Source organism: Crassostrea angulata, chromosome 5, assembly GCF_025612915.1.
Source record: "Crassostrea angulata isolate pt1a10 chromosome 5, ASM2561291v2, whole genome shotgun sequence".
Classification (NCBI taxonomy): Eukaryota; Metazoa; Mollusca; class Bivalvia; order Ostreida; family Ostreidae; genus Magallana; species Magallana angulata.
In genome coordinates, this window is record NC_069115.1 from 28,042,534 (window position 1) to 28,070,355 (window position 27,822).

Consider the following 27,822-nt stretch of genomic DNA (forward strand, 5'->3'; position numbering starts at 1 on the left):
CAATAATAAAGTAAAACAAAAGAAGTTCAACTTCCAAATGGTTTATTTTTACGATTGCATGATTTTTTTTTTTCAACTACATGTATAAGTTCGATAATGGTGATCTTTCTTCTTAAGTGATCTTAAGAAATATGAAAAACGAAATAAATTGTAAAGACTCCACAACTTTCACTTTCAATCTCTGTTATCAGAAAATGCCCTCTACAGTAAAAAATGCAAAGGTGACACAACTCTTGCAAAAAAAAATGTCTGAAAACAACAAAAAGTACCAACAACAAGAGTGGTCTTTTTGAGTTTTACAGATGGCCACTGGAGATCTTTATTTTGGCTAGGAGAGGAGTTGTACACACAATCAATAAAATGTCGCAGAACACAAGGACATCAGGTATGTATCTAATCGAGGTAGATGCACATCAGGTGGATTCCAACCCAGCACCGTTCCCATTGCAGACCAGTGAAATGTTGGCGATCTTCTTTTTAACATTTTCCTTGTCTATACAGTCCGTTTCCATCTGAACCCTCACACAGTCTTCACAAGTTTGTTCACTTTTTGATACACAGTGATTTTTCACTTTCGAGTCCCAACCACAGGTGAAGAGATTATCGTTTCCTTGCCAACTTAGACTGCTAACAAAGTCTGTATGGGAAGTGTCTTTGAAGCTGAAAAAGAAAGATTTAAAAAAAAATTAAAACATACTTTCATAAAATTATTCATTGGTCAGCAAACTGAAAAAAAAGGAGATCGAGGAACTATATTCATTTATAATTCTTTAAATTTTAAATTAGGGAATTATATTTATTTGGAATTCTTAAAAAAATAATTTTTTTACAACAAACTTAGAAGACTATTAACGACTAAATATTCCAGGTAAATTAAACTATGAGCCAAAATAATTTCTAACATCTCTGAAGCACCTGATTAAACATTAAATTAAACTCAAAATGCCTCAGCATTACCAAAAAATTGATACCTTATCATCACTGCCCTACTATTGAGTGGAGTCCATCTCATGATATACCGGTACATATAAGTTTGTGAAAAACACAAATTACCTGACTTTACTATTGGAGTACATGTGTACTTACATCTGGCGGCCTGCCTCCTTGTCCACAGACACGACAACAGCTGTACAGTCCTCCGACGCTGAGGCCAACAGGCGGGGACTACAACAGTGAGATAAAGAACCTAGAAGGGTGACCAAAAATGGACGACAAAGCAAAACAATAGATTCCTTCTTTTACACCAGTGGTTAATTCCACATATTTTCATCATAATTTCGAAAAGTTCACAACTGCTAGACTAATTAGTTGGAGATTTTAAAATTTGCTAGGGACGCTTCTAACAATTTTACAAGGATATCAACTCATCCGTCCTCATGTTTAATAATGACCTACAATTCTCTTTTCAATCATGAATGTACATACATTTTAAATAAATCAACATTGTCAAAGAGGGAAAGAAGAAAAGTTAAGTTTGTTTTAAAAATGGATTAGTTCCCCTCCATAGCCTTTTATCTTTCTTACTTTTCTTGACAAAATGATAACTTTGTGACTGCCCGGGAATGGCAGCTGAAAGACAACGTAGCTCCTACAGCCTTCCTGGTATCCTTGACGACGACCTGTCCACACTCTCCTCCGACAGCAAAAGTGTGCGTTCCTGGTTGCCACACAACTTGTTTTGGGGAATGTAGAAGAGGGGATGTGTCTGAAAAATGAAATTACAAGTACCGGTATAAACTTGGACATGCATATACAGAAGCATTAACATTAAGCCAAGGGACTGCAAATCAGTATAGTGTAAAGTCATGATTTTTGTCCAAAAACTGAGTTAGTTGTTGAAAAAAAATGTAACATATTAACAAACCATGAATAGAAAGTTTGCTTAAAAGACAACAGAAGATCTCAAAAAATGTTGGGTAGTGTACAAAAACAAAATACCTGGTTAATAAAACAAGTGCTAACTTAAGAATTCAAAAAAAAAATGCTGCAGCTTTCAAAAACCATTTTGAATCAAAATCGAGTTACGTTTTCAAAAATAGTGTAAAAAATCCAACAAAATGTGCTTGCTAGTGGATTAAGGCTTGCAGTCAAATCCTTTAACACTAGTTCCTACCCACCTACTATGACTATGGGGACAATGGGGGGAGGAAACCCACCTAGAACGGTCACCGGACGAGACTTCCGTGTGTCCCACAGGAAAACTCTACCATCCTGTTAAACAATAATTCATGCGCCATATAAAGTAGTTCTTAATCAGAGAATATTAAGCAAGCTAACATGAAATTTAAAAAATTTAGGCAGATACTGTATCATCAACTGTTAATACCTGAGCATATTTTTGAGTCAGCGAAATCAACATATTCTTTTTATTTGTAACAGGTACCGGTTATTGTGCTTTTTTTTCAAATTATTTTGAAATGTTATAAATACACTTTATAGAAAATTTCTACTAACTGCTGAACAAGACAAAAATAAGGCTGGCTCTGTTGGGTGACAGCTGATACACTCCACGACATCGTGATGGGCTGAAACACAATCCAAAGCAAATCGGGAATATAGAATTTTATAAAACCTCAATGGTTAACCAAGGATGTTAAATTTCAATTAGAATACACTGAAAGGACTAAACAATGATGATATATTTCTTCATCTTAATTCCATTTTATATCAAGAAAGTGTTACATTTCTTACCTCTATATGTATTTGTTGAATGCATATTTTCCAAATCCCACACTTTGACACTGAAATATTTTCAATATAGACTTAGGAAAAATTGTTTTGAATACTCAAAAACAATGGAAAGTTCTTTTAAAATTTTATGTAGCTTATTTAGTTTGTTTTCTTTTTCCGCATTTCTTGCCCCCCCCCCCCCCCTTTGGTTGCATTTCTTGGCCCTAATTCTATTTATCTATTTTTTTCATCTCTTGGCCCCTAATTCAGATTTTTCCCAGCCTCTCACTTACCAGCGGTCGGCTCCACACGAGACAGCTGACTTTCCTCCACTGACCACACCCACTGATGTCACAAGGTCATCATGCTCCACGACCCCACTCACATGAACAAAGGTGTGGAAATTATCCACCAAGTCCCATAACGCTATGCCACCTATAAAAACATGAATATTCATCAACAATTAAAATAATATAAAAAAAAATTTGGGGGGGGGGGGCAGGCAATATGGCTCATAAACCTGTGCAATTTCTACTCAGTGACTTACTCGAAATTTCTGATATGCACCTGTACAATTTTATGATAAGTTTTAGAAGAAAAACAAAAACCTGAAGAAGAAGAAGAAAAAACAGCATGTGTGAGATGCTGCCAGTGTTTGTTATGTCTAATGAATTACACTGAGCAGAGATTGGGATCAGCCAAGAGATAAAGTGACATCCAGGAATAACACACAGATCAAACTCTCTCTTTGTTTTGTCTGACAACATTCCTCTATTAAATAAGCTGTGCTTTATGGGCAAGGTTTCGTAATGTTAGGGCTCGGTGCCATTTCCTTCTTGTCGCATTGCATGCACAGATTATATACCGGTAATCTTTTTCCTACAATTTATTAAAACAAGTTCAAAATTTTATTTTGAAATATTTTTTGATTAAGCAGAGAGACAGTCCCCTCAAATTTAATTCAACTTCCTGATACACTGACAAACTGTGTTGATTTCAACTTAAATTTTTTTGTTTGTTTTGTGAATGATTGTCTGAAGTTAAATAAAATTACTATTCTTTACTTGTTTATATGTATGCCATATTAATAATTCAGAACTTCACTCAGTAAGGAATACATTTTAATTGTTGATATACTATGCAAATTATACAATGTAGGTTAAATTCATTACACATGCATTAATTATCAATTAATTGATTTAGATGGGAATGCACATTACTATAGCTGCTTATATTAATTTTTCTAGGTCAATGAAGAGAGGAAAATGTAACTCTTCCTTTTCTTTGCATAATATTAACTAGCATAATGGCCTAAAACATTACCTTTGACCCAAACATCAAAGGTAAAATTTGAGATCTGCATAATGTCCCCTTAAGATTATGTGGTTCAACTTCCTCCCTCTACATTTCACTTGGATAATTATATATCATACAAGAATATATTAACTACCGGTACTGTCTATTTATTATAATGAAAATTTTAAAGGTCTTGGGCTTTTTTCACAGTGTCTTGAGAGTTGAGATATATCACAGCACAGGACAAAATTACACCCAAGGGAATGGAATATAGGACACAATCAGATGTGAGAAATCCTTGATCCTCAGATTAAATGTACCTCTGGACAATCTACATTCATAACCATAATCATCTGTCTGAATGAGTGAATCTAATCTAGAGCTTATAAATTTACTGGCATATATCTCTCTGGCTGGAATACATCAAAAATAGCAAGGATCCAGCTATGTCCAACTGCTATAATTAATAATGCCTACTATTAACACAGGGACACCTGGCCACATGCATTTTCCTTCCCTCTCCCTCACTTTCTCTGTTTCTCTCAGTGTGCTGGCCCATTCATTAGGCCTCTGGCACCCACCCAGAACTGTCACTGTACTAAACAACTGTAACCTGTTTCATACCTATTATACCTGCAGCCCCATTCACTAAATCTAGGTATTTTGGTTGCTCTCAATACAACTCCTCCCTTTCAATTTTAAATGGACCTAATCTGATTTTTTCCCCTAAACTTGCTTTTGTAATTGTGTTTGTGCTTGGGTTTTTTTTTCGCAACATTTAAAAAAAAGAAAGAAGAAAGAAAAAACTCTTTTTGTACAATCTACCTCAGGATCTCAGTAGAGGGGCCTTAGAACTATATACATATACTTTACAGGGGACAGTTCACTGTCTGAACAGAGTCACTCAGCAGTATTTGCAGTGGTCTAACTTACTCCGGACAATAAACAAGACAAAATCATTAAACAAACATGTACATGATTTTAACTCCCTTTGGTTGCCCAGAGAATATTAGATTAAAGGTCTGTGGACCCTTTTTAAATCCATAAATTCTGTACATGTACCAAATGCTGAAAATAGCAATTAGGAGTACAACCTAAAAACAGGGGATATTATTAAATTTGGTAAATAGATGTAAAGGGAAAAAAATCAAAACAAAAATGATATTAGATAACTTAATTGTGATTGAAACATAATTGCACAGATACAAGTACTATCTATAGGGTATCTCATGGTAAACTGTGATATGTCAGAAGTCAGAACTTATTCTGAGGTTAAGTGTCGAGATAACAGATTTGGCAATGGTGGAAATCGAAAATGTTAAGTGATCCTCTTGAAGAATATCATAGCCCTACTTATAGCACATTACTTCCGTAAGAAACTCTCATAAGATACTTAGAATACACATACCTTACACAAACAACACCTTCGCCAATATTTTTATACAGTAACAATTAAAAAGTTACAGTTACTGACAGGCAAAAGTATTAATTACATGGTGCTTTAAAATGACCACACAATTACCTCATAGCTGCAATAATGTAGCCCTCTCCCGATTTTCTTTTTTTTTTTTTTGGGAGAGGGCTACAACTCCATAGGATCTCCGTAATGGTGCAAGTGCGGGAGTGATTCACTCCCGCAACGATTTCGTCTCAAATCGTTTATAGATGACAATAACATTTGCATTTCTTACCTGAACTCTAACGTTGTAGATGTCTATGGCATAAATTAATCCAAAAATATCAAGTATAGTCCATATTTGGCATATATCGGTTATTTTTCGTGTATGTCAACAACGAAAGTTGAATTTGTCCGCCATGTTTACTGACCTTGACCGGTTTTATTTTGGGACAACCAATGAGAATTCAGGAGCGGATCTTGAACTGAATATAGGAATTCCCCTATTTTAAACATAATTAACGCGGTAAATATGAATTTTCCATTATATACCATTTCCTTAAATGATGTTTTAGTGATATAACGAGGTAAGATCGATTATTTACACTGACATTCACGTTATCAAGCCCATCAAAACTCCAAGCGTACATCCCATAAAATCATGCGAGAACTGTCATGGCTGCTGAAAAAGACGACTGGTAAACATGCTGATGTGTTTTATCTGGTTTTGATTTATATACGGTTAATTTGTTCAACCTGAATTTAAAAATCATTTTATCTAAAAGAAGTCAAATATAAAATCGATCTTTTAAGACCCAAGTCAGCCGCATTAAAAAATTAATTTTGCACCATTACGGAGATCCTGTGGAATTGTAGCCCTCTCCAGTAAACATCAAATATAAACAAGAGGCCCATGGGCCACATCGCTCACCTGAGGAACAAGCGGTATGATAAAATCAGCTCAATGGAGTCATAATACAAACTATCTGGACAATGTACAATAATTCATGTAAATCCTGTATAAATAAAATCCATTTTCCCCTGGATATTCTTATGTTTATAATCATTAGTCCCTTTTCTAACAGGATGATTTTATAGTCATATCATATGTTGAGTATTGCAGATCTAAAAAAGATCCCTAACAATAGTTTATATATGGGATATAAACGTACATCAAACTCTAAACCTTCTCGTGAGGCCAAAGAATTGTCCTGGGGCCAAAGTCTTAACAATTATAAAGAATCATCTGGCTGATTAGTTTCTGAGAAGATTTTTAAAGATTTACCCTATATATTCCTTTGTTAAACTTTGACCCCCCCCCATTGTGGCCCCACCCTACCCCTGGGGATCATTATTTTCACAACTTTGAATCTACACTACCTGAGGATGCTTTCACACAAGTTTCAGCTTTCCTGGCTGATTAGTTTCTGAGAAGAAGATTTTTTAAAAGAATAACTCTGTTTATTCCTATGTAAAACATCGACCTCCCATTGTGGCCCAAACCTACCCCCAGGGGTCATGATTTTCACAACTTTGAATCTACACTATCTGAGGATGCTTTCACACAAGTGTCAGCTTTCCTGTCTGATTAGTTTCTTAGAAGAATATTTTTAAAGATTTACTGTATATAATCCTATGTAAAACGTCGATCCCCTATTGTGGCCCCAACCTACCCCCAGGGGTTATGATTTTCACAACTTTGAATCTACACTACCTGAGGATGCTTCCACACAGGTTCCAGCTTTGCCGGCGAATTAGTTTCTGAGAAGAAGATTTTTAAAGATTTACTGTATATAATCATATGTTAAACTTCGATCCCCCATTGTGGCCCCAACCTACCCCCAGGGGTCATGATTTTCACAACTTTGAATCTACACTACCTGAGGATGCTTCCACACAAGTTCCAGCTTTGCCGGCGAATTAGTTTCTGAGAAGAAGATTTTTAAAGATTTACTGTATATATTCCTATGTTAAACTTCGATCCCCCATTGTGGCCCCACCCAACCCCCGGGGGTCATGATTTTCACAACTTTGAAATTTACACTACCTGAGGATGCTTCCACACAAGTTCCAGCTTTGCCGGCGAATTAGTTTCTGAGAAGAAGATTTTTAAAGATTTACTGTATATATTCCTATGTTAAACTTCGATCCCCCATTGTGGCCCCACCCGACCCCCGGGGGTCATGATTTTCACAACTTTGAAATTTACACTACCTGAGAATGCTTTCACACAAGTGTCAGCTTTCCTGTCTGATTAGTTTCTTAGAAGAAGATTTTTAAAGATTTACTGTATATATTCCTATGTAAAACGTCGATCCCCTATTGTGGCCCCACCCTACCCTCGGGGGTCATGATTTTCACAAATTTGAATCTTCACTACCTAAGGATGCACACACAAGTGTCAGCTTTCCTGACCGATTAGTTTCTGAGAAGAAGATTTTTAAAGAATTACTTTTTATATTCATATGTTAAACTTCGACCCTCCATTGTGGCCCCACCCTACCCCCAGGGGTCATGATTTTCACATCTTTGAATCTACACTACCTGAGAATGCTTCCACACAAGTTTCAGCTTTCCTGGCCGATTAGTTTCTGAGAAGAAGATTTCTAAAGAGTTACTCTTTATATTCATGTTAAACTTCGACCCCCCCCCCCATTGTGGCCCCATCCTCAGGTGAGCTAAAAAGGTTAAGTTTACAATTCAATAAGGGGTTCCTGGAAGAACAGATTTTGAAAATTTTCGTAATAAATATTGACAATTATTTATATTTTTTTAATCTTTAGCTTTTAAGATCTGTGTACAAACATAGAATTGTGAGCAAATCTCTGTATCTTGCTTATAATTCGAAGCTTAACACTCAAATATGGTTAGTAAATAAAAATTGTAAACAACATGCACTGCATGTATAACAAATAAAGAACACAATTTATTTTTTCGAAATGAATCATATATATATATATATATATATATATATATATATATATATATATATATATATATATATATATATATATATATATACACACATGGATATACCTACATATTTCCGTAAGCGATATCAAACTCTATTTAAACTGAATAAACTAGAGAAAATGCCGAGCATCTCAACAAAACCTATTGCATTAATCTACCATTAGCAAAAGATAATGCCGAATTACCGATAGAATGAATTGTATTTCAGTACCCCTACATCAGATTTTGCTTAATTTGCGCAGGTAAACAGTTAACGTAACTGTTTGATTTACCGAAGTCTCTGATTGATTTGATACGTAAAAATCACGAAATACAGACGATAGTTTCCAGGTTACAAAGCATAAAATAATGAAAACGAAACGAAAATCAGAACAAGCTAACACCAACGTCATGTGTGAAAACTGTCAACGCATTGAAATATTTAGCCTCAATTTACTTCACAAAATCGGCATCAATATATTTTTCATGTTTCAAAACTTCCCTTCAAACGCGAACTGTTGCACAACAAGCAAATTCATCATAGTCAGATCGACCCTTTTTCGTTTAATGTCATGGCTGCTTTAAACAAAGAACCTCGTTTTAGAAGTATGGTATACGAGTCTTGGTAAAATGGGTATGCAAATCCGGGCCGTGGCAAAATAAATGCCGGGGCAGATCGGCAATCGTCAATTTCAAATACGCATTATTTTGCGGCAATATCTACAGCAAATACAAATATACTAGTCCATCAAATATCCTGAAATTTTAATGAGATTGGCAGATTAATAACTGCCAATCTTTTTTTTTGCCCAGGCCAAGTCTTGCCTACCCATTTTACCGGATGCCGAGCCCGATTGAAACACACCTTTCCTTTATTATTATTTTCGTAATAACTTCGATTTGAAACAAAATTACCCTTTAATTTTTGCAATTTATATTTTCCTTCCCATAAGGATAATTTATGCTAAACTACGTTGAATTTGCCTCGGTAGTTCTTGAGAAGAAGATTTTTAAAAATGCACCCCCCTTTTTCTACAGTTTCAAGGTTTTCTCCGCTTTGAATACAGATCGGACTTTAATTTTTGCAATTTATATTCGCCCTTTCATAAGGATGCTTTGTGCCAAATTTGGTTGAAATTGGATAAGCAGTTTTAGAGAAGAAGTTCAAAATGTAAAAAGTTTACAGACGGACAGACGGACAGACGGACGGACGGGCAGACGGACAGACGGACAGACGGAGGACGGACAAAATGTGATCAGAATAGCTCACTTGAGCTTTCAGCTCAGGTGAGCTAAAAATCGGAGAGGGCTACATTATTGCAGCTAATTACCTCAAACAACAGTGATAAGCTTATAAAGACATGGGTATTGGTGGCAATGTCTACTATACTTAAAGTCTGACAATCAAATGTAAAGTTTTTATTACAATGAAAACACAGAGAGTAGTATTTTATGGCCTTGAGAGAGATCCGGATTACAGAGATATATATCTGTATCGGTTTGGAGCATTACCAGACATATTTCCGTATCGGTTCGGAGCATTACCTGTGTCTAATCCCACCAGGACCTTTGTGTCGTCAAGCCACACTGCCTCCTGAAATCCAGCCTCCAGCTGTACTCCAGCCGTACACTTTTCCACATCTGGAGCAGCATCCGGATTGGCGTAGTACCACAGGGATCCCAGCCAGTATCTCCCAGTCAGTCCGGAGGCTCCGAGTAGAATCCCACCATCTACAAGAAACAGTTAAATCAAAGGTCAAATCTCCGATTTAAAAAAAAACCCCAAATTTCCATCTTACTTCACAAACTGTAAACTTAGGTTAACATGGTTAAAACTTTTGTAAAAAATATTATACTTCTTGTACTACATGTACAGTCAGTATTAGATATTTTATTTTATCTTTTTTACAGTTAATTATCATGAATGAGCATTACTGTAACAAAATTTTTTTCTTCAAGTTTATACTAGGCTTTTGACATGCTAACAGCATCAAGGGCTCACCATAGTCAAAAACAAAAAAACTCTATGTTCTGCTCAGTCCTTTTGCCTTGTTTTGTTTTCATGTATAGTACCACAGTTAAATTGAAGTCCTTTACTGTTGCTGTTTGAGTTACTCCGATCTTCTTTTACTTATTGAAATACCTTCGATTTTTTTTTAACTTCATAGTAAGAGATGGTTTTTTGTGTGCACGAACCTTTAATATTGTACAACTATGATAAAATTCTGATTTAAACGTTTATTTAAATTGAAAAGGAGGGCACAGAGTGTCTCCATTTGAAATCTGTAGCCATTCAATCACTACATATGAAATAGTTAGACTATGAAATACACACATACAGCCCTCAGGCTTCCTTTCTAGTACATGTACGATCTAAACAGCCAAATTGAGGTCCACGAGGAATTTCACATCAATAATAACTAAAGGAATGTGAATTTTAAAGATATTTTTAAAAAAGACACATGCGGGCGTGCAATATGAAACAACTGAACAAAGGTTATTACCAACTTAATCTTCATACATCATATCAAGACCAACTTCAAAATCACCCTAGTTTTTTTTTAAGTAATGGTAAGTTAACAGATAAAGCACACATTGGAAATAGAACAAATAATAAATAGACAATAATTTTGAAAAATGTTAAGTCTCTCTTTTTATTTTATTTTTCCATAAAAAATATGCACTAGCCTCTGTACAAAGAAATTGAAAATGGGGGCTCTGGAACTCGTAAATGCTAAAGACATAGTGTAAATAGCTCAAAAATGAGTGTCTTACAGGAGCTAGCAATATGGCTGGCTATCATAGTTTTAAAGTATTCAAACTACACATAAATTTGCAGATGAGGCAACCTTCAAAAAATTATCTCCCCTCTTCAGACCACCTGAAAAGCCCTTTGGGCTTCACAGGATTTGATCATATGACCAACCAAGTTTATATCCTCTTGGAACTTTTTAACACCGCGGTTCATATCTTAAACGAAGCACTGAATTTGCAATGAAATGAAAGCCTTCTTTGCAGTCTGAATGAATGGGACAATTTTCTCTGAGAGCAAAACCACCTCCTCCAACTGTGTTTACACATTGTTTCCCTGCACACATTATATTTTTTTTTTTTTAGGATATGCCTTTTTTTAAGTTTTTTACTGCAAAATTGCAAACAGATTCCAAAGAAATGGAGAGGGAAGTAGTGGAAAGGAAAAAAGCCAGACAGTAGTCTGATTGATGCATCCTGTGACTTTCTGTAGCAGACTGATGCTCACAGTTTGAAAGAATGAAATTTAAAAAATTAACACACCCCCTTTCCTCAATAAAACCCTTATTTCATAACAACCTGATTGAAATTAAGGCTTGCAAATCAGTTATCAAACGTATGCCTCCAAATCAATATTTGCGACAGTCGATTGCATTATAATGATCAAAGGACATGAATAATTCATGTTAGTTGGAATTGATTTACATGTACATGTACCTGGCCATCCAAATAAGATTTGAATACTATTTTTCTGAACATGATATAAAAAACCAACATTGTTGCCTGTAAAAGAAGATTCTAAGAATAAGAATTCTAAGAATATAATCCATTATCTTAAACTATCACATCTGTGCAGACAAAAGCAAGTGTACAAAGTATATATATAGCATTCAATTCCGATCTAATGAGCATTCTCTGAGAGTATTTTTAATCAGAAAACAAATTAAGACTGTACTGTTTCAATTTACCATTGCTGTGAATTCTGATTAATCTCTAGAAGAAAGTGAGCATGTTTGAATAGCAGTGATAAGAAAGCCCCTCTCTCCCTCTTAATGGACGGCTGATAACACATGAAAGTGATGGACTAAATCCAGCCACAAAGCTAATCACTTATTGACACAAACAGTGGGCAGATACAAAGCCTGTCTCTGGTGCCAAACAAGGCAGACATTCTCAAAAATGGCCATGTTGAGAATCTGTTGGACCACCCCCCCCCCACCCCCCAACCTTCCATCAAAATCTCAAACTTTTACCGTTTGCTCTCCTCTTTACAGGTGGTGTAAATTTTCTTTAGTGATTTCATGATTATTTTCCCCCTTTTGAATATGAATAAATTTGAATTCCATAGATGCTATGAGTAGCCATGTGACTTACCATACATATGAATCACACATTTGATACTAACCCACATACCCCATCTACCTATAGACAGCCGTATAAATACTTTCAGGGGGCAATGTTGCTCTGATTTTAATGAAATATTGAAAACTGTCATCTCCTGGATAATGTTAAGAAATGGTTGACTGCAATTCATGCACGAGTTGTCAGTATAATGAAACTTACAACATTCTGCAAACATTTTATTGTATATAACCAGTGTCATTTGCTCAGTTTCAATATACGTCCGTGTTGCACCCCAGAATCACTTGAGCAAATCACAATTTTTTTTCCCCAAAGGTTAAGTAAACCATGTACATATAGCTTGAACAACAACACTGGTACATTGTTGGGACTCTAATCCTCTGTGTGGTCATAAATTCCATAGGCGTATGTTCTTATACTGCACTTAATTGTTCCGAAAACTGATACATCGGTTGATCGAGTTGTTGAACTCGGAACATTTTAATTGTAAATTGTTGCTCGCTACCGATCTAGAAAAAACAAAGGCATGCCATACACGACCCATATTAAAAGACTACACTTCACATTGTTAGGAGAGGTTATTTAAAAAGATGAAGGGATTCGAGGTGCTTTTTTTCTCATGAGTGATAAAAATCTTGTCTTTTAAAGATGTTTGCGCTATTTAAATTCTATCTGGGTCAAACAATTCAAAAGATGAATTTAATAAACATCTAAAACATTTTTTTTTACGATCTATGGAAGGATCATTATTGACACATACCACAGAAGATATATTACCCTGCATATGTCATTATTTGCCATTCTTGCATTATAAAATGTACACATATATATTACATAAGACTTCATATATACGCAGTTCCTCCTTTTTTATTCTTTCACAGCTCGTCTCTGAATATATATAAAAATTAACTTTTCTTGGAAGATACAATTTTCATCAATCTTGCCATCAGTCTAGGTAATAAACTCATTTTTCAAACAACTTCAAGTTTTGTTCTTTGAGTAAATTTTTAAAAATCAAGTAATTTGCCATTAATCCTCCAAAGATATTTTGATACAATCCTTGCCTAATGGATTGGGACCTAGCCTTAACAGATTGCATGTTAATGTTAAAGACTAGTTCAATTTCTATAAATCCAACACAGGACAGCAAATGTATCTGTATATCCTATGATTCAACTCAGCAAAACCACAATATCGAATACAGAATCCTGACCTGTTTGTGCAACAATTTTCTTTATCATCCTTTACATATATCTTATCTATAGGTCTATTAACTCAAATAATGAGATTTACATTATAAAAGGGTTTGTATATAGTAAATAATGATATCTCAACTCCTACAGTAACTCAAGATGTTGAGCATGTTGAGTGCAGTTTCTCTTCAATAAATAGTTCAGGAACACTATCGCAACCCTCAACACTTTTATAGCCCTGGTCCTGACTTTTAGGAGTGTAGAAATATGGCATTTGCTTTGATTTCTTTAAAAATTTTCCAAATTTTTTTAATGAAGAAATTTTGATATGTTTACTGCAATTCATCAGAGTCCTAAAACCAATTAGCAACATGATGATGAACTGCAAATAAAATTGGGAGAATTTATCCTTATACTATAAAAGTTCCAATCATATAGATACATAAATATGTTATTTGTTACACCACTCTTTTTTATTTAAGATCCACCACAAAAATGACCCCACAAGAAAATGGTCTTCATTACTCAAATACTCTAACAAACAAATCAAGGGCACATCGTGTCTCTAAAAACCACGTGGGTAAATTTTAATAAACAACAAATTAAAACCCGCAATTAAAATCCAGTTTTCACATTGGCATTTAATCGATGACAATCACGAATGATCGACAGGGCGACAGAGTAAATTCAGTTTGATTTTTATTTTACGAAAAATGTGCAAGATTCTGTTGGTTTCATACAAAAACAAGAAGAGTTTACCTTTATGACACTGAATCACGTCCAAGTGCCGATCCATGGCGGCCGGGATTTGATCCATCACTGCTCAACCGAAACCAGTGTGTACTTAGCAAAGAAACTTGGCTGTCAACCATGTGCAAGACTTACCGGAAATGCGCGCGAAGACAAAGAAATAAAAGCAAAATCGGGCTGTAATTTTCAATCAATATGATTATTGTTTTTGTAAAAAACACAAAAAATAAAACTGTTTGTTATATCTTGATATTCTAAAACGGTGAAATATTAAGCTTTATCGTTGTATTAGGAAAGATAAACTTGTTTTACGACTTGCCGAATGTTATAGGTTATCGGAGTTACCCCCCTTTTCACCTCTCTCTCTCTCTCTCTCTCTCTCTCTCTCTCTCATTGAATACAAATATCAGCCAAGTGATTATCAATTTTAAAATTGAGGTTGTGATATGGAAAAAGGGTATTTATTATTCAATTTATTACATAATTAGTAATAAATTATGTATAAAGGCATCAACTTGAACAAATTGAATTTAAGGTATCCCACTACTCAATGTTGTTGTATAAAGATTTTCTTGAGAAGTATATCATTGAAATCTTTAGACAAAACATACTTAAAAAATACAAAGATAATGGGGGGTCAGTATCCATCCCTCTAAGTTATGGCTTATTTAATTTGACCTTTTCGCACCTAAAATGCAATTTCATCCTGATTAGGATTTGTTGTCAGTATTTTTGATTAAGCGAACTTATTTCTTCAAATATTGTTTTTAATTATGCACAATGGTCACACTGAATAGAGGGATTACGAAAAAAATTATACGAAGCTGCATAAATTTTTGTGTGACCTTTTTGCACTTAAAATAGACAATTTCTATAATAGTTACAATTTGAATTGAAATAAAATTTTTTTGAATATCAAGAATTTTATAAGATTAATCCAGTTTGCCTAGATATGTATTCAGTATCATTTTGACATAATATAACATGGGGGTCAGTGATGTCAAATTTTAGATATAGGGCTTCAAAGGTAAAATTCTCGCAAAATTAGGCTTAAAAAATTCAGACATGTTCTATATATTTGCATGATTTTATGCTAAACGGCTATCACATTTTCAAGATTTGATTTTGTACATGTCACACAGAACCTATAAAATATGTTACAAACCTATCAAATGTTAAAAATGTGAATAATGAATAAAGTATAGTAAAAAGAAAAGTGTATTGAAAATTCATAAAATTGCTTGTTTCTGTCATTTTCGTCTAAAAAACCTTCCGCACGAAAAAATAGTTCCCCAAAAAACTTGTTTGTTTCTTCAATTCAAATGGATTTTCTTTATGAATGTTGTGTAATTATGAAATAATAATCTATCTGTGATGATTAAATAAATAAAATCATATTCATTTTAAATATAATGATCATCCGCGCAATGAAATCAAAACATGAGGAGTGAGTTACCTTAAATAATATTTGAAAGTAGTCTGTACATGTATTAAATAAAAATATGAGTTCTTCTTGTTTTAACAAACATGAAGCTACAGAAAGGAATTTCTTCAGGTTTTAAAAGTTGACTGCTTTAATTAAAACATTTGCTAGCATTTCAAGTTTTCAACTGCACTTACAAATGTCGACTGTAACTGAAAATGTTTTATTTTTCGTCTGTAAACATGCAAAAAATGCCGAAGCGAAAAAAGGCAGAGGAGTTCCGCAAGGGGTGTGATACGGATCCGTATCAGCCCTGGAGGGCTGATAACCTGTATCAGCCCCGGAGGCCGATACGGATTTTGTGATGTCATCTGTATCACATGTGCAAAAAACCTGTATTTATTACTAAGATTGTAATAAAGTAGTATAATGACTGCATTTACAAACCTTTTTTAGATAAAGGAATTAATATTGAATCATATATGTAACTGATTTGAGATGAATATAATAATACATAATGCTATAAAACCATGAGTTTTTAGACATATTATAACTGGGTTTTTTTTTTTAACGTAAAATAGCTCAAAAAGTACACACAACATGTGGATTTGGGTTGTTAAATTGCACAAGAAAATAAAATATAATAATCATGAAATCAAATGCGATATATCAGAGTAGATTTTCACGCTGTCAAAATATTTCTCGAACTCTTCGAATCCGTTAGTTAAATGCGTTTCAATTCGTTAAATAATTTCAAAATTTCATCGCAAATTCTTTAGTATTAATAGAATTATGCGAAAATTATTTTGTATGTTGGCAGTAGCACTATAATTGAGACATATCCGCTTCTCTCGTGTTCCTTCCGACTAATTTTAAAGGTGTAGAATCGTCTCCGGTGAGGTAAACTTTCATACTTATGATTTGAAATATTTGATTTGTATTGTTTCACAGTAATTACGGCGCAGATAATTGTAAGATTTGAAAAATACTGCTCTGTATCGATTCGGTATGTCTCAGCCTTCAACCCCTCTTATCAACAACGAGTATGCAGTGTTGTTGTTTTTTAAAACTTAAATAATTCGTACATATATTGCTCATACAAACTAAAGTTGTACAATTTTACTCAGAATACTTTATAAATCATCATAGAAATCCTCGACCAGTCTTGCATTCAATTATGCGCAATGAGTAAGTGTATGCAAGACGAGCCTTTGGTTTTCAACGATGATTTTTAAAAAGAAAAAAGAAAAAAAGAAGGTATTTTCCAATAAGAGCATATTTTCATCACACACTAGAATGGAAAATTTGGTGTTTAAGTTTAGCGGATGCTGAATAGCGGATGCAAAAGCAGCTTTTTTGGGAGTTGATTTTAATCAACTCTCCTATATATGCAGTTACTCAGACAAACCGAAAGTGAAACAGTGTTTGGACCTCAGCACAAATCATTGCTGCTGACAAGACTTAGTTATTGAAAATAATTATTGATTAATTCGATGTAATGTATGCTAAAGCATTGTTTTTCAAGGAAACTTATTTATAAATACCTTGAAAATAGTCAGATTTTAAATGGTACAAACAATTTAAGTATTTTTTGTAGTCGTATGTATTCATACGCCAGAGTTCAATATAGTCTCGTTCAACTCGACGCACCGCTGTCTCCCTAAATCCTTGTCGGAGATTTACGGTGTCAGCCGAGCGTTGGTTGAACGAGACTAAAGTTCAATATGGCTTGGATCCATGCAATTTTCGTTAAATATTTCTATTTCTGATACATAGTTTGATTGAATTAATTTTATCTTTAAATATTATTTAACATGATTCATATGGGAGTTTCTCGACATTCTTGTCGAAAAAGTCCAAAAATTCATATTATATAAAAATGTGCGTAATTCAAATTAGAAACTACATGTACTTGTCATGCACAATAACATATCATTGATTTTAAAATAAATAAACATCGACAAAAACAACTCCCGTCAGTTCTTCAGTACTTTGATTTTTATATATCAGCATCTACTTGTGTGGAATATTACGCGTTCGAAATGTATAGATATTGACGATATATGTGTATATTTCATTAATGAAATGTTTATTTTTTAAATCAACATGTAATATTTGACTGAAAAAATATTAATCGCGGTATGAACACAAGGCCAGACTTTAGTTATTAAAAAAAACACAACACAGACGCAGAAAAATAAATAGAAACAGAAAATAAAAAAACGCGTTTACAATGCCGCTACTTTGACGTCGTTTTCTGATCATTGTGACGTCAAAAGTTAAGGGCCCTTTTCTCATGACGGCAGTCATATAACATTTTAGAAATTTGGACTATATATGGTTTGAGCCTAAAATGGCCCCCTTAAATGAACATTGTCATTTTACTGTAATTCTTTGTTTTATTTGTACAAATATTCATTTGAAGTTTTTTCATAATTTTCATTTTGATTTAAGGTAGCTCGCGGGTTTACTTGCTTGTGAGAAAACCTACCTTGAAAATTTGTCCACGTGATCCATAGGTTTCATAGTTTTATTTCTAAAATTTATTTAAGATTCGTCTGCGCGGTAATAATGTTATCGTGTTTCAAATACAGTGTCGTTAATAAAATCAAGCAACGCCATTTCAATGAAATATATAGTAAAATGCACATTTTAAACGAGAAACGCATTACAAAACTATGCTCCAAACTTTTAAACGATTCAGACGAAATTAATCATACTCAACACAAAAACAGAGGAGATAATTATGAATCAATTCATAAAAAAATATCAGTATGTGTTCTCGGCCAATTTTTGGCAAAAAAAACTTTAAAGATTTAAAGGATTTCTCAAAACCTTATTTTTTCATTACGACGTTAGCCTGACGTCATCATTTCCTTACTTCTTAGAATAACAAAATTGAAATGCATTTATTGACAAGACTAGCTGTTTAACACATTTTAGAACATGTTAATGCTTATTAGACATTATTGTGAATGTTATTAAATGCAATTAATGTAAGGCTGTAAAGATACAGAAAATTGCTATTTTTGTTTTTTATGAAACTGAGTCAATCAATGCAAAAATAAAATGCCAGGCAACTACTGACATTATAAGTAAGTAATCGAATAAAACAGTTATCTCAAGCCAAAAGAAATTTACGAATTTAATCGGTAGTACAGATTACGGAAGTTATAATTGTAAAAAAAAAAAAAGGCGAAGTTAATGCATACATTCTATTTTAAAACATGACTTTAAATGGAAGAGTTCTAACGCACACTCATTCTTTATCTGTGACAATGTATGTGACATCTTTAAATTTTCAGCACTTGATATTATAAATCTTTGTATAAACAATCATAAACCGCATATAAACTTTTTAAAATATTTTCTTTTATAGGCCTACTTCTAAATATCTCATTTGTCATTTTAAAATAAAATTATGAGTTTACTATGACGGTCAACTCTTAACGTCGATTCCTATTGTGACGTCAGCAAACCCGCGAGCTACGTTAAGTGCCCACAATTTAAAAATATGACATCATAAAGTTTGCCTTTTCCCGCCATTTTCTCATTTTTAGCATAAAACGGCTTGTTTTAAAGCAGTTTTTCTTTAAGGAAACATTGAGCGACTGCTTGAACAAACAAAATATTTTCACCAAAGATGTATCTCTCCAATACTTACAAGTGACAAAAAAGTTCGTTCTTGTTCAAAGAGTTGCTTTATATTTCCCATTCGAAAAAAGATAAGAAAAATGTCAATTTTTGACTGATTTTGAATGAATTTTAAAAATAGCGTCACTTCTGACGTCATATACTGCCAGTGAGTGCATATAAACCAAATAAATGGGTGAAAAACATATTTTATGTCAACTCTTTTATAAAATAACACAACAAATTATTGTACCTGAATCCCTTTAAAAATTGCGAATCAAGGGGGCAAATTTTGACTGAAATCATATATGCTTCCTTGTATTAAACAAGTTTACTCTTATTTAAGAAAAGATAGCTAGGCATTTGCAAAAACTTGTATATTAGCGGATTGTAATTATTTTAACATTGCCTGCGGTAATGATCACCGCTATCTTTTTAACCACAGAAAATATGTTAATAATTTTTCTCTTTATTCCTTTATAGCAAATGAAATTATACATATTTTGGAATACTGAACTAAAAACAAATTTAATCAGAAAGTGACGTTTTCCTTAAAAAAAAGTGGATGTTTTTGAAAAATCCATTATTTTGGATCGATTTGGATTTGCTAGGATTTTAATTGATTTGAACTTTTATAGCGTATGCGTATCGAAACCTCCAAATTGTATCATATTATAGAACTTCATATAGAATGGGTCTGGGCTCTATATTTTTTGCCATAGTCTAAATTTGGTCTGATGGAAAACAAAGCTATTTCAATCAACAAAAACGTAGAGATATGACTCACATACAATACATTAGAAATATCATTTTGTATCCCAACAATTGAACTTTTTATAAAAAATAATAAAAGAAAAAGTCGTATGTCTAATTTTTTTAAGAGTTCTTGATGTCAGTGGTTTTAACATCGTCGGTGACTCACGTGTGATTCACATCGATTCTCTCCACTGAGGAAACTTGTGGACGACGATGTGGTTTTAAAGGCCTGCCAAAACTATCAGTACTTCGATTTACAAATAGCCCCTTAATCCATATTTATAGAAATGTGACGTCACATCACTTTGGGAAACACCTTTTGTGACGCAAATGTACGTTTCATTCGCAAAAGATCACAACTTCTATGAGTGTATCGCATGAGGATTTATAATCATCAGTGGTGATATTTTTACTCAGATTTGTTTAATGTTTCCACTGCTTACGTAAGGGAGGCGTGAACTAACCCTTTCATCGGTTAAATTAATTCAAACATGGCGGATGTCGATGATGCAGAAGATATCAACGCAGTTCTCAATGATGACAATTTGTCATCGCCTTCTCATAATGAGCCGGGAACGGACGCACGTGAAAATATGTACTTTCATGATTTACCGGATGCATTGATTGTCACTAATATAGATGAATGTATATTCGACGATGTGAAGTGTAAGGTAAGACACGTGGTTTTGTTTTGCAACATGCTCACAAACGTCAGAAAACAATGTCTTTCAAATAAACGTTAGTGCGAAGTTAATTCGGGTTTATCCTTGTCGTTGTTATTGCCGCGGACACCACAACAGGACGTGTTTGCTGTTTACATTACAACATTGAGGTTAGGTGCAGCTGCTGCTATATGAATTATATGTTATTACTGTTTAATTGTAAATGTGAAAATGGTACTTTAAAAAAAAAAATAGGCAATGACAGATGAAAGCCAAATTCTTACCTGAATGGATTATCAGAAATTATTGCCATGCATACATGTACATGCAGTTTTCACTTTACATGGACATTGCAATAAGGGATTTGACACAATGTTTGCCCCGAAAAAATTACAGTACATATTGGTGATGACTATGTATACAATTTTTGAGAGATTGAGTTTAAATCAAAGACCCCGATCATTTGATGACTTTGTTAGCAAATTATAGAGTATACTCTTCTAACCAGACAGCTGCATTGCTGGCACATTAAGATAATTAACCTAATGAGGCTGGAAATAAGCATGATGCAATCTTACATCAATGTGCAGCAATGTTGATTGCTGGTATAGTTGTTGTTATAAATAATACCAAATTAATGTGATCACTTTATTTTGATGTGGAACCCATATTGTCAGTATAAATTTGACTTTTCAGGTAGAATTTGAGTCATTATTTAGGAAGTACGACGAGACTGCATCTTTTCTATACCTCAGATCTTTTCGGCGAGCTCGTGTCAATTTTTCCACTCCAGAAATGGCAGCAACAGCGAGAATTCATCTCCATGAACTTGAATTATTCGGAAAAAGAGTCAAATGTTATTTTGCACAGGTATGCTACCATAAAGAAATCTAACAATTAAGTTTATTATATATACCATGTCAATTTCTCATTTTTATAACTTCCATCAGTTTATAAATATTTATATATTTTTCTTAATTTAAATTTTTTTAAAAATTTTATAAATTAAAAAATGCATGTACATTTATGTATAATACAGTGTTAATTTTTTGGAGGAGCAGAAAGTACATGTTGATTAAAGTCGATCTATCTAATTAGCAATTGAGTCTGATCTACATGTATTCATGCTAAAAGTGCATATTTGGCAATGACTGAGATTGAAGTACATGCATGCATGCTTTAATTAATCTAATTCTAATCTAACTCTGTGAGACTGTTGTATTCTAAGCTAGACAAGCTAGGCCTCAATCTACACAACATTTTTTTGCCAATTATTAAAGCTACATTGACTGAGTACACATGTATAAAGAACTATAATTTTATAGTGGAAAAGACCAATCATTGCTAACTGCATACTGGTATATTTTATCTAACATATATCAGATTCGAAAAGTATAAATTTCAATTTTAAAACTATATATATCTACAATGACTAGTGGTTCATCAACATCTACACATTCTAATTTATAATTTTGAGTATTTAAAAAAAAAGGGGGGATGAAACTGAACTGAATATATAGAATATTAGATTAATTTATAGAGTCATATTGTTACACATTCAAATTTAACGAGAAGTGCATGCAATATTTTGCATACTTTTATCCTTTTCTAGCCCAAGGATGAGGAAAGTGAAAATAAGGACCCACATCTACACCCCCCTCCCCTGGAGAAACAGTTCCTGATCTCTCCCCCTGCCTCACCCCCTGTGGGATGGGAACAGACCCACGAGGCAGAACCCATTATCAATTATGATCTTATATCAGCAGTCGCAAATCTTGCACCAGGTGAGGAAGGTTTTAAAAAGAAATTATGTATAAATTCTAAAAGTTTTCAATTATACAGAAGTGATTTGTTTTCACTGTTTTCAATGTTTTAATAGTTATCCATACATTATTGAATCAGATTTGCTTGTGATCATGTACATGCAGAGAGTAAGAAGTTCTCTAAGTTAAAATTTATTTATTTTTCAAAAGTTTTGAGATAGAATATTCTCTCTCTCTCTCTCTCTCTCTCTCTCTCTCTCTCTCTCTCTCTCTCTCTCTCTCTCTCTCTCTCTTCTCCTCCTGATATGTGACTCATTTCCTTGACTGTGGTTACACTAGAATTATTTTTTCAAAGTACAGTGTATTAAAAAGTTATTTAAAACACAAAAAATGAAAATAAATGATGTTATCTATCAACTGTTACATTATGAAGTTTCTTCACGTCAAGCACGGTGTCCATGTAGATGTAAATGAGAGAGTGGTAATTGTATTATCAGCTCTAGAATCTGGTGATGTATGGCTAGAAAACACACTCAGTACCGGTGTATCTAGTCTCTGTAGCATGTTCTGTCGGTGAAGCGCAGGCACCCACTGTCGTCATAAATGTCCCGAACCGAGGTGAATATAATCAGTGGTGACTTCTGTAACCTTCTGAAAACAATAGCAAGGTAGCCCTATCCTTTACCAGGGCCTTGCTTATATTCCAAGATAATGATCCTAAAGCAATTGACCTCTAGAATAACCCCTGTACTGACAATAGAGACAAGGGTTCATTAATTCATGGTGTTAAAAAGTCTATTCTTGTGGAGGAAAAACAATATGGAGTCAGCTGATGACTGTATGCCTGCTTTCAGGGTTCATACACTCATTATGTGCTCTATATAAAACTGGTCACTGCAGAGATCTAGAAGGGAACTTTAGACCCCAAAGACTTCCTCTTTAGTAGAGCGGTCATGTGGGTATTGATCAAGTTTGGTCAGGCTTAAGGGTATTTCTTTGTTGTACTTGACCTTGTGACTTCATGCACGTATAACTATACTTGCAAAAAGTTGCATGTGTGACATTGTGTATGGGGAGGGGAGGGGGGGCACCTTTGCTTCAAACTCTGTATTTGAATGTCAGTTGTCAAATGTATGGTACATGTTTGTCATATCTGCAGATTTCTGTAAGCTTTCTTTAATGACTGGTACTGTATTTAGTAAAGTATTCTCAGTACACTGTAATACATGTATTACATTTAAATAATTGTTATTAAAGTACATTCATATACCAAGGCAGGAGATGGTACAAGAAATTACCTTAGTCACATCAGTGTATGAGATATGCATGAATACCGGTATGTCATTGTGGGTTTATCAGACTTGAATATCATAGTTAAATTGTTCACATGCAAAGGATGAAAATAATCGAAATCTACATGATCTAATTAAATATTCAATAAAATTACCCATGTCTAGCAACCACTAGTTTCCAGAAATCTTTAAGATTATGCAATTCAAGGCCGAAGGAAATAATCTTTAAAAAAAAAATATACATAGATTACATGCATGCAGACATGTTGTATTTGATAAATTACTTTATAAATCAGAATTTTAATATTTGCATAATTTTTTTCCAAACATCATGCAAAAATCAATAACTTTTTTTTTTTATCAGTGTCAGTAAAAACTTAAATTGCATGTTCAATGTAAGTTTGTGGTGGATATATTCTTCAATAAAAAAGTAAATTTTAGATTTCATTTAAACTTTAAAAAATATCATGACTATATAAAAATTAGATGTATGCAATGAAGGTTACATGTATAATAAATGATAAATTATGTGTAATTTAAGAGAAAAGATCTTTTATCATGTTAAACTTTATATATAATGAATATGATTTTAGATTATATTGATAGATGGTAAAATTGTTTAACTTGCAAAAAAATAGAAGCATTTTAAAAATAAATTGAACTTGATAAAATTTTGATAAGATATTTCAGCTACTAAGTACATTTAATTGTTTATAGTTACAAAGAGGGGGAAAAACTGTTATTTGTAATTGAATGACCAAATAACCTAGTTAAACATGCTTAACTCTGCAAAATATTTTCTACTTGATATATAGTCTTGTAATAGTACATAGGTATTTTATGAACTAAATTTATCTTTTCGCGTACAATGTGTACTTTCAAACACCTTTGATCTGGTCCTAAATAATCTGTCGGCATTTCAGAAATACCTGTTCAAACAAATTCAATTAAATTCTCGTCATCACACATTTGATATCCGTATTGACATATCCGTATAGATACACTATATACCCAGGGTACATTGTGTGTAGGAGGGCACTATAATTGGTCTACTAGTTTATGATGTAATAGATCAAATTACTTATCTTAGACAAACTGTTATAATTTTAGAAATTTTCAATAGAGTCACTAACTATTGGCTTAAATCATGCAGAACTTTAAATGTGGGTGGAATGTGGGTAGATTTTATTGTGAGATTCCTAGAACAATTATTATTAATATCTGTATACTAATATTAGGTTAATTGATTGAAAACTGAGCTTGATGATCATCCCAAAAGCTACGGAGAAGTTTGTTGTAACATTACTTACCTAGAATTCTGTAAATCAACTTTTATTCGTAACTTTATTTCGTGATTTTCCGGAGATAAACTGGTTAGCATCGACTATTTTTCGCAACCAAGCTTTATCAAAACTTGTTTTGATATAACATCTATATGGCAGAGACTAGTTTGCGGCGAGAAATATATATTCGCGATGAAGAAGCTCTTGTGAATCTTGCGAATATTTCTCGCACATGTATAAAAGCTGGTTATGTAAACCAGCTTTTATATATAAGAATTTTATATATAAGAATTTATATTTTATATAAAAGAATTTTATATATAAGAATTTTCTCTTTCTGTTGTCTTTGTTAATCTAATTTGCTTTAACTCCCCTCGAATGTAATAACGGTTGTTTAGAAGGATTTTCAGTGTATATTGCTTTAATTGTTAAATTATATATTGGTTAACAAGTTTTGAAAAGACTGTTTTTGTATCTATACTTTTTTTCCTGTTTTGTACATGACCAGGTGTATTTTTACAGGTGGTGCATATTTTATTCCTCCTTTTTTTCTAAATAAAAATGTACATCATGTACATGCATGCACTAGTATTGGAAATTGAAAGAGATATAATTCAGAGTTCCTGAGACCTAATTATATTATATACCGGTTAAAAAGAAGCCCTATTCTTGTTAAAATTCTTGGACAGTTGGTTGTACACCTAGTTACCTTTGAATATGGAGATATTTATATTCATAAGATAAGTCTGCAGGAGGTAAAATTTTTGTTTCAAAATATACCTGGAATTCATAAACATAATAAATCCTGGTCAAAGTTCTTTGTTTGTGAACTTCTTCTGAAGTTTCCTGATGTAATTTCAGTCTGGCCCATATATTTAGAGAGTTATTTGCTATGCTATATTTTTAGACAAATCAATAGACTTGAGGTGCTATAAATTTATTTAAATGTTTCCCCTCCATGAGATTATCAATGAAAGAACTGATGTAAAAACATCCCACAAAAAATATTTCTCTTGCTCTGGTCTTCTTATATAACATTCTTATGATGTAGACCATGAATCATATCAAGGATATATGTTTAAAAGTTTTTTAAAGTTACACCCCCCCCCCCCCCCCCCCCACTTTGATTTGCTTGGAGAACTTTCTCTCTGGTTTTCACCCATTCATGGTGCCCTTTGTCATTGTTCGTGTTGGTACATCTGACAATCTTTCAGGCTAGATATCTCCCCTCACACCCGACACACGACACAAATGACGTCAAACCCACTGTAGATAATATCTACCTGGGGGGGCCTCCCCTTCGGAGTGTACACGCACAAACAGTACAAACACTTGTTGATTTCTTCACAATTACAATTCATAAAGAAATTTGAGGTAGAGACTCTCTCTCTCTCTTTTAGAAATTTCATTTATGGTTTACATGTAGTGAGTATTGATTAAGGTATATGCAACAAAATCCGACTTTCATGAATGTCCTGCAGCTAGGCTCCCAAGAATAGGAGGTGATATATTGACTTTATAGTCATAATGAAGGAATCTTGCACGTCATGGTACCTGCAGTATCCATTCATTTCTTACTCATTAATGCACATGGACTAGTATCAGTTATATGCAATGTATTTCTCAGAGGATTTTATGCCAGAAGATAGCTGCTCTGAAAATTGAGAAATGAAATTACAGCTTGTCTACCACTTATACTTTAAGTCTATGGAAGGGAGAGATTACAGTGTTTTTTCTTGCTTATAAATGTACACTGTACTTGCAATATATTTTTACAGGTTTACTGTAAATTCTTCTTTAATTTTTACAGGCATACTGTAATTTCTCTTTTTCTCAAAATACCAAAAGATATAATTTACATGCACAAAATGTCTAGTATCTCACTTTGTTACCAGTATGTTTTTAAAACCATACTGTAACATCTCTCTCTAAATATATCTCCCTATATTACCATTATATATTTACATCATAACTGTAAATGTTCCCCATCGTATATCTAGCTCATATCCAGTAATTGTTTTTAAATTTAAAGAATGTTTTTGACTCGTGTTTACATCCATGTTGACCATTTACAGGTATGTCACATGAGATCCACCCCCCGTCGGATAAACACCCCGCCATTGTTGTTCACATATGTGAGGATCCTCCCCTCAGGTGCAACGGAGAAAAACCCAAAATTATCCAGACGCGGAGACCGGACGTCAGTGAAAGGGGAACATAATGATTGCGCAATGTCATAGACTGTATCGTCATGCATCATCGCTTTGTCATCTCTATAACTGTGGTTTCATTAATATTCGTTGAATACCAATTTTCATGGATTTCGTTGTTAAGTTGATCCAGTTCATCAAATTGCAGTTTCTATTAGCCTAAGGATTTTGTATTCATTTGATCAGTGGCCACAAATTTACCTATCCTTCGTTGATTTTCACTTTATCCACGAAAATTGATACCCATGAATATTAATGAAACCACAGTATCTTAAATCATTGTCATTTTATATCCATATTTATCTATATGAACATACACAGTGTATGGTTGGATGTGGTTGTCTCTTTTACATTTTACATCATGTTCAATTTTTGTTCTTTTTTCCTTTTTGTTTTCATTAAACAAATATTCAAGACTGAGTTTTCATTC

The 27,822-nt window shown here is 33.5% G+C and overlaps 2 protein-coding genes across 3 annotated transcripts; one reads left to right on the forward strand and one right to left on the reverse strand.

Annotated features, from left to right (window-relative positions):
- Nucleotides 1–25: 25 nt before the first annotated feature.
- Nucleotides 26–14,536, reverse strand: LOC128184531 (methylosome protein 50-like). Of its 2 annotated transcripts, none has more exons than XM_052854062.1 (9): nt 14,380–14,536; nt 9,860–10,045; nt 2,964–3,105; nt 2,692–2,741; nt 2,455–2,525; nt 2,157–2,211; nt 1,525–1,705; nt 1,087–1,164; nt 26–660 (listed from the first exon to the last, which is right to left on the reverse strand). In XM_052854062.1, the coding sequence occupies exons 1-9, from the start codon at nt 14,435–14,437 to the stop codon at nt 414–416; spliced, it is 1,068 nt and encodes a 355-aa protein (XP_052710022.1). In that variant the 5' UTR covers nt 14,438–14,536; the 3' UTR covers nt 26–413. The 2 variants fall into 2 exon arrangements, with proteins under 2 accessions (XP_052710022.1, XP_052710021.1); XM_052854061.1 differs by having other exon boundaries at nt 2,118–2,211.
- Nucleotides 14,537–20,482: 5,946 nt separating this feature from the next.
- Nucleotides 20,483–27,808, forward strand: LOC128186143 (calcipressin-2-like). The gene is made up of 4 exons (XM_052855879.1): nt 20,483–20,853; nt 21,541–21,714; nt 22,457–22,628; nt 27,258–27,808. Exons 1-4 carry the CDS (start codon nt 20,674–20,676, stop codon nt 27,401–27,403), a joined length of 672 nt encoding a protein of 223 aa, XP_052711839.1. The 5' UTR covers nt 20,483–20,673; the 3' UTR covers nt 27,404–27,808.
- The last annotated feature ends 14 nt before the right edge of the window (nt 27,809–27,822 follow it).